A 13,143-nucleotide genomic window follows, 5' to 3' on the forward strand; every position below is an offset into this window, starting at 1 on the left:
TGGCCGTAGGGGGTTGTTTTCATTTTTAAAAATTATCATGTTTTGATATCCTTGTTGTTGTTTTTAAATTCTGTACCAAGGGGCGCCTGGGTGGCTCAGCGGGTTAAAGCCTCTGCCTTCAGCTTGGGTCATGATCCCAGGGTCCTGGGATCGAGCCCTGCATTGGGCTCTCTGCTCAGCAGGGAGCCTGCTTCCCCCCCCCTCCCCACCGCTGCCTACCTCTCTGCCTACTTGTGGTTTGTCTGTCAAATAAATAAATAAAATCTTTTTTAAAAAAGAAAGATATGTAGATTTAAACTGTGACACACATTTCTGAATCACAGTTTGTTTGTTTGAGATTTTATTTAGTTATTTGAGAGAGAAGCACGAGTTCGGGGAGAGGCAGAGGGAGAAGCAGGCTCTGCACTGAGCAGGTAGTCTGATGTATGGCTCAGTTCCAGGACCCTGAGTTCATGACCTGAGCTAAAGGCGGACACTTAACCAACTGAGCCACCGAGACGCCCCTTCTGAATCACTCTTACAATAAGTTATACTTCTATGCATTCCATGTTCATGTCCTTTGTTAAAGAAAGGAGATGAGTGCTATTTGTCTTATTGATTTGTAAGGGCTCTTTATATGTAAAGGATACTTCCCGTTTCATAAAATCATAAATTATACAATAATTTTTCCTGTGTTTTTTTTTACTTCTAAGAATATTATGCTTTATTTGTAGATAAATAGGACTTTAACATTTTTATGTAGTCAAATCCGTCAGTGTTTGTATTTTATGGATTAGTCTTTGGTATTCTGTTTAGAAAAGCATTCCCCACCTCAAGACCAGATCATTTCACTTGCACTTCATTTTGGTTCTCTTATATCTTAATGTTATTCTTTTTCTTCTTTATTATTGTCATCTTTTATATATGGATTTATTCTTTCAGGTATATATTTTGGTGTATAAAATGACATATAATCTAACTCCAGTTTAAAAATACATGTGTGTGTATACATATATGTATATATACGTACATATGTGTATATATGTATATATACGTATATATACATATATACACATATGTACGTATATATACATATATGTATACACACACATGTATATATGCACACATATATATGTGTGTGTATGTATATATGTACATATATACATACACATACACACATAAAATTGGACCTGTTTCTGGACTTCTTAGTCTGCTGTATTTGTCTGTTTATTTCTGTATCAGTAATGTATAATAGATAATATTTATTGATCACTTACCCTCTTGCCAGGCTGTCTGTTTTCCATATATTAATTCGATTAACTGTCCCATCAAGTCTCTGCAGAGGCAGATTTATAATGTATTGAATGAAGCTAAGCTTCGCGGCCCTTCAGTTGCACAAACCTCCTCCTGGACCCTGGGAGGGGCTCTAGCACGTTATTCACACAATGTTATATTTGGTAAAATTTGCAGAGTAAGATATTGCAATGACAATTGGTTAAGAAACCACTGTTTCTGACAAATCTTCCTTCACAGTACCCCAATATCGCTGGAATGGCCTCTGGCATTAAGGAGAAGCTGAGTCCGGAATACATTCAGGTAGGTTTAGTGGGATTTCCTTGTATGGTTACCAGTCAACTTTGCTCAATGCCCCTTACAGAAATAGCTTCCACAAATACTCCTCCTCCCTGTTAGGCCAACTTACCCAGCATCACGACACAAAAGTACAGAGCTGGAACCCTTTTTCTTTTCATTTTTAAAGATTTTATTTTTAAGTACTCTCTACACCCAACGTGGTGCTATTACAATATAAATGGGCCCCTCTGGGTCCCAGCTCTAGCAGTATACGGTTAGTGGAGAAAAATAAGTTAAAAATATATGGCAACAGAAACTAGCGTGCGGAATATTTTCTAGTCCATCAAAGTGTAAAATATGGTTATGACCACCTGGTCAAAAAAGAAGTCCTGGGCGCCTGGGTGGCTCAGTGGGTTAAGCCTCTGCCTTTGGCTCAGGTCATGATTCCAGGGTCCTGGGATTGAGCCCCGCATTGGGCTCCCTGCTTGGCAGAGAGCCTGCTTCTCTCTCTCCCACTGCCTGCCTCTCTGCCTACTTGTGATCTCTCTCTCTGTCAAATTAATAAATAAAATCTTTAAAAAAAAAAAAGGAGTCCTGCCTTGTCAGGAATAGTCTTGATAATTCATTGATTATACTTAAAGATAATCATACTCTTTTGAAACAGGAATCACACAAAATAACATATATTGGAATGCCTGGGTTTGTGGGGCACAACTCTCTTGCTGTCCTGTTTAAGGATTGGCTACAGCTTGTACAGAAAAGAAACATCACAGAGCGTTAAGAGGGTTTTCCCAGATTTCACGATAGTCCTGAAAATGTGCATATTTTCATCAACAAGTTCTAATACTCAAGAAACTTTGCTGAATAGCCAATAATAAATTTTTTTTTATCCTGCTGGAGGAAAAACACAAATAATTTTTCATTTTTTTCTCTAGGAAATGACACACCAAAATCATTTTTATGTGAAGCGACAATCAAAGGGTATGAAGCCAAAACGGCAGGGCTGTTTTGAAATGTTTCAGGCAGTTATCTGATAAAAAAGGATAATGTTATTTTTCCGGGTTTGCGCTATTTGTGATATTTTTTGGCTTTCTAAAAATGTGTGCTTTGTGAGTGCCTGTGGCTCAGTTGATTAAGCATCTGCCTTCGGCTCAGGTCATGATCCTGGAGTCCTGGGATCCAGTCCCGCATCAGGCTCCCAGCTCCATGGGGAGTCTGCTTCTCCCTCTGACCTTCTGCCCTCTCATGCTCTCTCTCACTCTCTCTCTCTCAAATAAATAAATAAAATCTTTTTAAAAAAGTGTGCTTTGTTATGATTATCTCCTCAATTATAACCTCTTCTAATTTTTCTGGTAATTTCAAACAAAAATTTGAAAGGCTGGGTGCAATGAAGACCCATACTCCGAATTTCTATTTGATTTTGCATTAATTTCTTGTATAAGATTCAGACCCATAAAGCCTGTGTCTATGATATTATGATAGAGCTTTTATTATGATGTAATAATAAATATACAGACAAGGAAACTGGGGCAGAGAGAGGACAAGGTCAACAGTTGAATAATACATTGTCACGTAGGAGAATTGTCATGCACTATAATGCCCTATTAAATTTTGCCTTATTTCAGTGTATAGCTTATTTTAAAGATTTTATTTATTGGAGAGAGAGAGAATACAAGCAAGGGGAGGAGTAGGAGGAGAGGGAGAAGCAGACTCCTCGCTGAGCAGGGAGCCTGACCTGGGACTTAATCCCAGCACCCTGGGATCACGACCTGAGCTGAAGGCAGACGCTTAACTGACTGAGCCACTCAGGTGCCCCTGTAGTTCATTTTACTATTTTTTTTAAGACTTTTATTTATTTATTTATTTTTCAGACAGAGATCACAAGAGGCAGAGAGGCAGGCAGAGAGAGGAGGAAGCAGGCTCCCCGCTGAGCAGAGAGCTGATGCGGGGCTCGATCCCAGGACCCTGGGATCATGACCTGAGCCAAAGGCAGAGGGTTTAACCCACTGAGCCACCCAGGCACCCCTATTTTTTTTTAATCTTCCTTTTTCACTGGACCATATAACTTGAACTGCTTCCCTATCAGTACATATCATACTGCCTCATTTATTTTCTCTTATGGCTGTATCGTGCTCCAATATACTGTAATTTAGCCAGGTCTTTCTCTCTTTTTTAAAGGATTTATTTATCAATTTGAGAGAGAGAGAGAATGAGCAGGGGGTCGAGCAGAGGGAGAGGGAGAAGCAGACGCCCCACTGAGCAGGGAGCCTCATGCGGGGCTGGCTCTCACGACCTCGAGATCACGACCTGAGCTGAAATGAAGAGTTAGACACGCAACCGACTGAGCCACCCAAAAAGATGGAAATTGCCATCTTCTTATTACAGATAAAACTGTCGTGATATCCATGTACTTATGTCATTTCACCAAGATGGGAATATATTTAAATCAGATCAATACCCAAGAGGGGAAACTATTATGTCAAAGAATATATGGAGACGTCTTTTTGATACTAGGCTTGAGATGTCCGTAGTGGAGGTAATCATTACCAGTGCCATTTCTTTATATGGATCTACCTCTGAATTATTTGAATAAATTGCACTTAGTTGTGGTTAATTATGCTCTCCACTAGTGCCAAATGTAATTTGCTGTTACCATATTTGAGATTCCCATATTCTATCCATCTATGTGTTTGGTTGATGTCTGTCTGTCTATCTGTAGCTTCCTTCCTGTGAGCTGTCTCAGGGTTAAGTATCAGAGTCAATGTCATAATGTGAATTTGGAACCCATCCTCTAAGCTTTCGATAATTTATTTAGCATCTGTTCTTTGAACATTTGAAGACACTCTGCTCCCAACTGCATGGCCCGGGAAGATTTCCACAAGGTATTAAGTAAAAAAAAAAAAAAAAAAAAAAAAAAAAAAAAAAAAAAAATCAAGCTTCAGAAACAATATGAAACTGTTCTTATTTTTTAAATTGTATTTATGGGTTTATGTGCTTGGATAGGCAGGTAGACAGACAATGTTCTTAATTAAGTATACAAGAAATAGTCTAAAAGTGTACATATCAAACAGATAATGACCGATAGTGACCCTTGCTGAGTGGCTACACAAGAAAGAAAGGCACGAATTGTCAGTCTCCACCTGTGCCTTTATCTCAATATATACTTTTATAAGTCGTTCACATTTTACTTTTCTTGGGAGGTACAACTTACATGTAGTAGAGGACACAAGTCCCAAGTAGAAAACTAACATTAGTTTGCATATGTGAATACTTACAGCCTACTGTCTTTGCTAAAGACGATTTAACAAGGTCTCCAGTCCCATGTGGCTCTCTCACAATGTGGCTGGCCACTCCCCCATCAAGAGTCGAATCCAAGTCCTTTCCTTTTGAACCTGGGCAGGGCTTTGTGACCACCTCAGTGGGGAGGTGAAATTCTGTGTGGCTGTCAAGCCTAGCTCATAGAAGGAGATAGAACCTCTTCCTGGTGCGCTCTCTATCTCTCTCTGTCTCTCTCTCAGACCACCATGTGCCCTTGGAGCCACCATGCTGTGAGGAAGGCCCAGTCACACGGAGAGGCTCATGCGGAGAGAAACCAGGGTTCTGGGTCCTCAACTCCAGCTGAGCTCCCAGATAACAGCCGGCATCAACTTGCAGCCACGGGCGTGAGCCCTGGAAAGGGATCTTCTAGACCCCAGTCAAGCCACCCCAGATGATTCTGGGTGAAGCAGACATGAGCATTCCCTGCCAGGCCCTGCCCACATTGCAGATTCATGAGAAAAACAAGTAACTGTTTCAAACTGTTGGGTTTGGGGCTGGTTTCTTACACAGTAATATATACCCTGAATAACACCCATGGAACTACCACCAGTTCTAGATAAAGAAAGTTTCTGTTAACCCGGAAGTTTCCCTCACCCACCCTCCTAGTCAACCATCCAGTGGAAGGTAATCACTATTCTGACCCCTAGCACCACGTCTTAGTTTTGCCAGTTGTGAAGTTTCATATAAATGGAATCGTGATGTATTTTCATCTGGCTCTTTAGCTCAATAAGTAATGAAATTAATCCATATTGTTTCAGGATTAAGGTTTGTTCTTTTTCATTCATCGTATGACTATACCACCATTTATGTACTCTACTATTGAGAATCACTGGCCATTTATTATGAGTAAAGCTGCTAGGCACACTTCCATATTTTCTTTGGATTGACATATGTCTTAGTTTTTGTTGGGTATATACCTAGGAGTTCAACAGCCAGAGCTATTGTAGTGTGGTAGTTTTGAAACATGTCCACAAATTCTCTGATACCTTTGGAATCTGGATGGGCCAGATTACAGATTAGCATCTGTAACTAATGGAATGCGGTGGATATAACCTTGCATGACTTCCAGGCTATGTCCAAAAGAGTGATGCAGCTCTACCTGGTTTTCTTGGGACACTTGCTCTAGGAAGTGTCCAGCCAGTGTTTCTTCACATGCTGTCCCACCTCTTTCTCTGTTCCCCTTCTAATACTGCAATATATATTAGTCCTTTCTCATACGATTAACAGACATACATTCTTTTCTGTATTTTCTGCCCTTGTCCCTGTGTTTCAATTTCAGCCTCTACTGACTTGTGTTCTAGTTATAGTCATCATCTGCTCTGCTCTACTTGGCTATTAAACACACATTATTTAGGTATTAATGTGTTTATAGTATTTTTTTTTTCAGGTTAGGAGCCTCCATTTTCATGGATTAAATGTTGAAATTCTCCATCTTTCTTCTATTTTCCTGATCATATCAAACATGGTTGTTTTAAAGTCCTTGTCTGATAAATCCAATATCCGAACCATCCATAGATCTGATTCTCTTGTCTAGTCTTGGTCCTTCTCTATCTCTTCTGCCTCTTTAGCATGCCTCATAATTTTAATTTTTCCCCTACAACATTGTAGAAGAAAAAAATGTTGACTTTCTGGATAATATATCTTGATTAATATGATTTAGTCTCCTTATGGCAGCTTGTACAGAGCACCTTGAATTTGTCAAAGATTGGCTGTAGCTAATTAATTTTTCTCTAACTACTGGTGTGTAACCCCTACTTCTAGAGCGTGGCCCTTCGGGATCTCAGCCACAAATCTCTTGTCTTTACAAAGGCTCCTCCATCTTGAGGAGGAGCTCAGTGTCCCCAAAGGGGAAATGGTGAAAAAATGAAGGAGGGTGAATTGGGTACTGGTCTTTTAAATGCAGTGGAAATTACTTCAGCTGGAGGAGGGAGATGCTTGCCACAAAGCGGGAAGTTCAACAACCTGCCGCGCCTCTTAGGACTCTGGGATTAGAAGCAGGAATCAGTGCCCGGAGCCCAGATATTTGGAAGGCAGGTTCCTTTTGCCCACGTGGCTCCCACAGGCTGGGTGCAGCTGTCTCCCTTCCATGTGGTTGGGGCTGAGGGATGAGTGGCTGCTTCTGTGCACAGAACTGAAATTGACAGAAATTAACAGCAGTGTCTAGTCCAAATCTTCCCCTAAATGACCAGCCTTTAACAGGATCCAGAAAGCCAAAATAGCCACATCAGACAGATCCTGCCAACAGCTGCTGTCTAGGAGGGGAGACAGATTCCTGGGGTTTCCTCCTCTGCCACCTTCCCAGAATCCTCTACTTTATTTCATTTTATTATTTCCAGTTTTGCAGAAAGAGTGGTTTTGGCTATACTTTAGCTTGAACTCAGCGTTGATTGCATTCCACAAGTTTTCATATGCAGTGTCCTCATATTTTCTGCTATTATAATTATTGTTGATAATGCGGCCTCTACTATTTGACCTCTGGTACATTTGAGAGGTTGTGGGTTTTTTCTGATATTTAAAATATTGTTGTTTATTATTATTTTTGGTGGGCATCAAAACAAGGTTTGAGTGATATCAAGGTGATGGTACAGAGTTCCCAGGGAGGGAAGAGACCCAAAAGGGTTGCCCTAAAATAGTGTGAATTTTTAGCAATGGATTGTAAAACGTTAAAAAACGTTCCGTGATCCACAGTGACAGTCACTGAGACACTAGAGCAGAAGAATGTGGGCTGCTCGACCTGGAGGGGTCCAAGCTCCGCCCCTTTCCGGAGGGGTGACTTGGAAATTACTGGGGAAGGGGGCCCGTGGGTCATCCTGCCGCCCTCCCACGCGCTCCCTTGCCGAGGCCTCGGTGCCCCCCATTTCCACGCCGGGAATCTCCTGAAGGGACAGCCCAGGAACCTGCCCCTGGGATACGTGGGAGGCGCTCCAGCTGATGATGAGGGGCCTGAGGCGAGGGCGGGCGCCCCGGGTCGGAGGAGACGCGGGGGCTTGTACGTCGGCCCTCCCGGGGAGGGGTGCACCGGGCGCCGAAAACGACGCCCCGCCCGCCGCGAACGACTCCACGCTGCGCCGGCCCGGCTCGGGCGGTCGCACGCGCGCCCGCATCCCCGCGTGGCGAAGGCGCGCGCCCGGTAGCCGCGAGCGGGGCGGGGCCGGGCCGGGGCCGGGGGCTGGGCGGGGCCGGGGAGGTGCGCGGCCGCCGGAAGCGCCTTTCCCGGAAGGCACCGAGGCGGCACCGGCCTCCGGGGGCGGCGTCGGCGATGGCGGCTGGGCAGCGGGAGCTCTCTGCCTAGCCCGAGGAGCCGCGCCGCTGGAGGATGGCCTCGCTCGGGCCGGCCGCTGCGGACGAGCAGGTGCCGGGGGCCGAGGCGGAGCCGGGCGCCGCGGGGCCTCCGTCGCCGCCTCCGCCGTCCTCTCTGGGGCCCCTGCTGCCCCTGCAGCGGGAGCCGCTGTACAACTGGCAGGCGACCAAGGCGTCGCTGAAGGAGCGCTTCGCCTTCCTCTTCAACTCCGAGCTGCTGAGCGATGTGCGCTTCGTGCTGGGGAAGGGCCGCGGCGCCGCGGCCGCCGGGGGCCCGCAGCGCATCCCCGCGCACCGCTTCGTGCTGGCGGCCGGCAGCGCCGTCTTCGACGCCATGTTCAACGGCGGCATGGCCACCACGTCGGCCGAGATCGAGCTGCCGGACGTGGAGCCCGCCGCCTTCCTGGCGCTGCTGAGGTGAGCGGCTCCCCGCTGGCCGCGCGCGCCGGCCTGTCGCCTCCGGGCCGCCCGCGGTCGGGGCGCCGTCGCGCGTCTGCGGCCGCTCAGCGAGCCCTTCGGGTGCGCTCCGGGCGTGGGGCCCGGCCTCGGGGCTGGAGGAGCGGCGGGGCTGCGGCGGGGCCCAGCTGGGCCCGGGGCCTGCTGACGTAGTTTTGTTTAGGTTCTTGCCGAGGAGAGGGGGAGAGCGGAAAAGTCGCGTGGGACCGAGGGCCTTTGTGTGTGTTTGAGGTCCTGACTCGGGTTTCGCTGTTAGTGTGTGTCTGAGTTGTCGGGGCCCAGGGAAGCGAGTACCGGGACAGGTAGGCGCGGCCGTTCCTGCCGCCGCGGTTCTGCAGACAAGGTCACATTCGCTTAAAAGCGAAGCCAGACTCCGGTGTTCTTAGGAGTTTGCTTTTGGCTTACTTGGGGGTAATACATTGACTTCTGATTAATTGTGGTTAACGGAAGGGAGCCAGTCGTTTGGCATTATTAGCTTGTATTTACGAAAGTCCGGTTGGGGAGCTGTAGGTGGTGTTTTCCACACTTTTACAAGTGGGATCGGGGCCCGGAAAAGTCAAGTGACTGGCCAGGGTAACAGCAACCTCATAAGGAAGATCATGCGTGCTTCATTACATCGAGAGGGTTTTAGCTGCCTGACGACAGTGTGTCACCAAAGTAACACAGTCTTGGTTGGTACAGAGGCAAAAAACAGACCAGTGAACAGGCACATAGTCCACGAAGGCTCAAAGCTCAATCAGGAAGCTCAGTGGGAAGCTGAATATAAAGTTAAACCAAGTAGAAGATATCAAGATCCCATAAATAAATGGATAAAGGGCAGGATAGATAGGTAGAGAAAAATACAGCTAATTAACAAAGAATGTTTAACTTCAGTAATTAAAGAAGTGGAAATTAAAAGCAAAGCACTTTTTCCTCCCAGTATTTAATTTTTTAAAAGATTGTATTTAGGGGGCACCTGGGTGGCTCAGTGGGTTAAGCCTCTGCCTTCGCCTCAGGTCATGGTCCCAGGGTCCTGGGATCGAGCCCTGCATTGGGCTCTCTGCTCAGCGGGGAGCCTGCTTCCTCCTCTCTCTCTGCCTGCCTCTCTGCCTACTTGTGATCTCAGTCTGTCAAATAAATAAATAAAATCTTAAAAAAAAAAAAAGATTGTATTTATTTGAGAGAGAGAGCAGAGCAGGGATGAGGGGCAGAGGGAGAAGCAGACTCCCCCCTGAGCAGGAAGCCCGATGCAGGGCTCGATCCCAGGACCTCAGGATTGTGACCTGAGCCCAAGACAAATGTAAGTGGGGTGAGGTGGGGCTCCTCAGTATTTTAGAGATCTGTTGGAAAAGTCCTCTCTGATACAGGTGGTGGTAAAATAGTTTGGCACTATAGATTCCCCCCCCCCCCCCCAGGACTCAGGTACTGTACAAAATGTTGTATATAAAAATGTTTACGGCTGGATTATTACAGTAGGGAGGAGGTAGTCCGCTCGACGGAATGGTTAGATAAACAGCCATAGGGGCCCTCGAGCAGGGTAATGCGACTGAGTGTGCTACTGACGAAGACCAGGTGATGCTGTTCACATGGGAAATGTGTATAATACATAGCACTTGAAGCTCTGTTGCTGGGAATGAAAGTGAGAAGGAGCAGAGCCAGCGTGTACCCAGAGATATGGAGAGAAGGAAGCGCACCCGAAGCGTGTTGGAGTGCTAAGATGATAATTGCCTTTTTTTCCTTCTTTTTGTTTCGCATATTTTCTGCAGTTTAGTTAAATTATATTTATAAAGAGAGAGGAAAAAGCCAGCTCAAAAGCTAGGATCTAGGTCTTTTTGGTTTTGGTTTGGCATTGACAGGAGGATTGGTTTTCTACACTATAGGTGTTTAAAGGGATTTGTTGGTCTACCTGCATTGCGTCCTGGAGAACTTGTTAAATGTGCAGATCCTTCCTCCCTCCTTGAAGTATTGTAATGTTTAGAGGTGGGGCCTTGAGAGCATTTTTAATACTCTCTGTAAATACTAATAATACCAGCTAAATCTGAGAGCCACTGATCTAAAAAGACTGTCGAGTTTTTTCCTTTAAAACTAGAGATGGGTAGAGTAAGAACGAAGAGGGAAAAATGTTTAGTTGGTATTTTCACTGAAGCTGGTGGTCACTCAATCCTTTCCTGTCAACAGAAAGTAGGTGAATTAATTTTTTTTTTTTAAAGATTTTATTTATTTATTTGACAGAGAGAGATCACAAGTAGACGGAGAGGCAGGCAGAGAGAGAGAGAGAGGGAAGCAGGCTTCCTGCTGAGCAGAGAGCCCGATGTGGGACTCGATCCCAGGACCCTGAGATCATGACCTGAGCCGAAGGCAGCGGCTTTAACCCACTGAGCCACCCAGGCGCCCCAGGTGAATTAATTTTAAAGTCCTTGAAATTTTCCTGTGTTCAGCGTGGTCATGGTTTTTGTCCTTCTTCAGATTCCAGTCATTGTTCTGTTCTGAAATGATATCTGGCCTGATTGTTACATGATACCTGGACCAAAAGGTATTGGCCGGCCGTGGAGCGTAGATGCTGTCCTTACTTACTGTTGTGTGACAAACAGGTGTCTCATAGTTCGTACTTGCTGAGTGGGGAAAACAAGTTAGCTTGGGCCTACTTTTATTATGTTTACAGATTGAATTAGTTAATGTTATAAAAACCTGCTTGTTTTGATCTGCCTGACCTTGAAGTGACGTTCTTCGTTGTTCATTTGAGAAACGCTGTGTGCCCTTGTGCCAGTCCCTGCTTCAGATGTTGGATACGGCAGTGAACAAGCAAAGTCCCTGCCCTCAGGTAGTTTATAATCTAGTAAGGAGAAGCAAAGATAAAATGTCAAGTACTGATAAATATTTTAAAGAAAAATGATCAAGCTCTGAGGGTAGGAGCATTCTAAGCAAGGCAAAGCATGTCGGAGGTCCTAAATTTCTCCTGCTGGAGGAACTTCAAGAATAAACCAGTGCTGTTTGAGCAGAATGAATCGGGGGAAAAGTGGTAGAAAATGAGTTCCAAAGGAGAGGCTGGACAAGGTTGTGCAGGGCTGGATAGCCTACGGGAGGCCTTTGGTGTGTGGTGAGAAACATTTGGAGAGTTTTCAGTGCAGATGTGATATGATCTGATTTACATTTTTAAAAACTCATTTGGGCAATTGTTTGGAGATTAGACTGGGGAGGAAGTAAAATGGGCATCAGGGAGTTGAATTAAGATGCTTTTGCAGTAGTCCAGGCAAGAGGTATGCTACTGGGTTATATCTACCAGCTTGGGAGTGATAGACGGGATAAAAAGCGGTCAGACTGTGGATATATGATTGATCTTTGAACCACGTGAGTTTGAACTATGTGGGCTTACGTATACGTGGATTTTTTTCCCCACTTAATGCAGTATAGTACTGTAAATGTATTTTCTCTTCTTTAGGATTTTCTTTCTTAAAAAAAAAAAAAAGAAAGAAAAAGACTTTATTTATTTGAGAAAGAGAGAGAGACAGGATGAGTGAGAGGGAGAGAGAAGCTGAAGCAGACTTCACACTGAGTACAGAACCGAACATGGGGCTTGATCCCACAACCACAGAGATCGTGACCCAAGCTGAAACCAAGAGTCCAATGCTTTACTGACTGAGCCACCCAGGCACCCCAATGCATTTATTTAAAAAAATTTTTTAAAGATTTTATTTACTTATTGGAGGAGAGAGAGAGAGAGAGAACACGCACAGGCAGGGTAGGGGCAGAAGGAGAGGGAGAAACAGATTGCTCACCAAGCAGCCCTGATGTGGGGCTCCATCCCAGGACCCTGGGATCATGACCCAAGCCAAACCCAGACACGCTTAAACAACTGAGCCACCCAGGCACCCCTTCTTCCTCAGGATTTTCTTGATGACATTTTCTTTTCTCTAGCCCACGCAATTGTAAGAATACAGTATATAATAATACAACATACAATATAATGTGTTAATTGTTGTCGATATGTCTTCTGGTCAACAGTAGGCTATTAGTAAAGTTTTGGGAGAGTTATATGCAGGTTTTCAGCCGTTTGGAGGGAGGGGGATAGGGAGTGGAGGCCATGCCCCTAATGGCAGTGTTGTTTAGGGGTCAACTGTATTTTGTAAAGGTAGAACCAAGAAGACTTCTAAGGCATTCAAAAAGAGTACAGCCAGAAATATGAACCTGGAGTTGAGGGAAGAGCTTCTTGCTGAACATAAATTTGAAAGCTAAGAGTGAATGGTCTTTAAACCATAAGACCAAATGGGGTTACCCAGGGAGGGGATGCGGTTGTGAAAGAGGTGCCAGGATGAGCCCTGGGGGCCTCTACCGTGTGGAGTTGTAGCTGAGGAGAATAAGATGACACTGAGACACCGCTGTCAGTGAATTAGACTGGAAAGCAAGGAGCCTGGGATCTTTCTTGAAAGTCAAGTTGAAGAAAGTGTTTCAACCAAGAGGGAGTCCTTAATGAATGAGTCAGTAGTGATCCAAAGGTTCTTATGCACGATCTTATGGTTTCTGTAATTTAAGATCAAGTTT

At 45.0% G+C, this 13,143-nt stretch overlaps 1 protein-coding gene across 3 annotated transcripts in view; it reads left to right on the forward strand.

Moving 5' to 3' along the window:
• Nucleotides 1-8,081: 8,081 nt before the first annotated feature.
• BTBD1 (BTB domain containing 1) overlaps nucleotides 8,082-13,143 on the forward strand; it is a 42,128-nt gene continuing 37,066 nt past the window's right edge. The window contains exon 1 of one of the 3 annotated variants that reach the window (XM_047738397.1): nucleotides 8,082-8,586. In XM_047738397.1, the coding sequence (XP_047594353.1) occupies nucleotides 8,186-8,586 (401 nt within the window). In that variant the 5' untranslated portion in view covers nucleotides 8,082-8,185. The remainder of the gene's footprint in view (nucleotides 8,587-13,143) is intronic. The other 2 variants (XM_047738398.1, XM_047738396.1) reach the window with 2 other exon arrangements.

This window comes from Lutra lutra, chromosome 7 (assembly GCF_902655055.1).
Source record: "Lutra lutra chromosome 7, mLutLut1.2, whole genome shotgun sequence".
NCBI classification, from domain to species: Eukaryota; Metazoa; Chordata; class Mammalia; order Carnivora; family Mustelidae; genus Lutra; species Lutra lutra.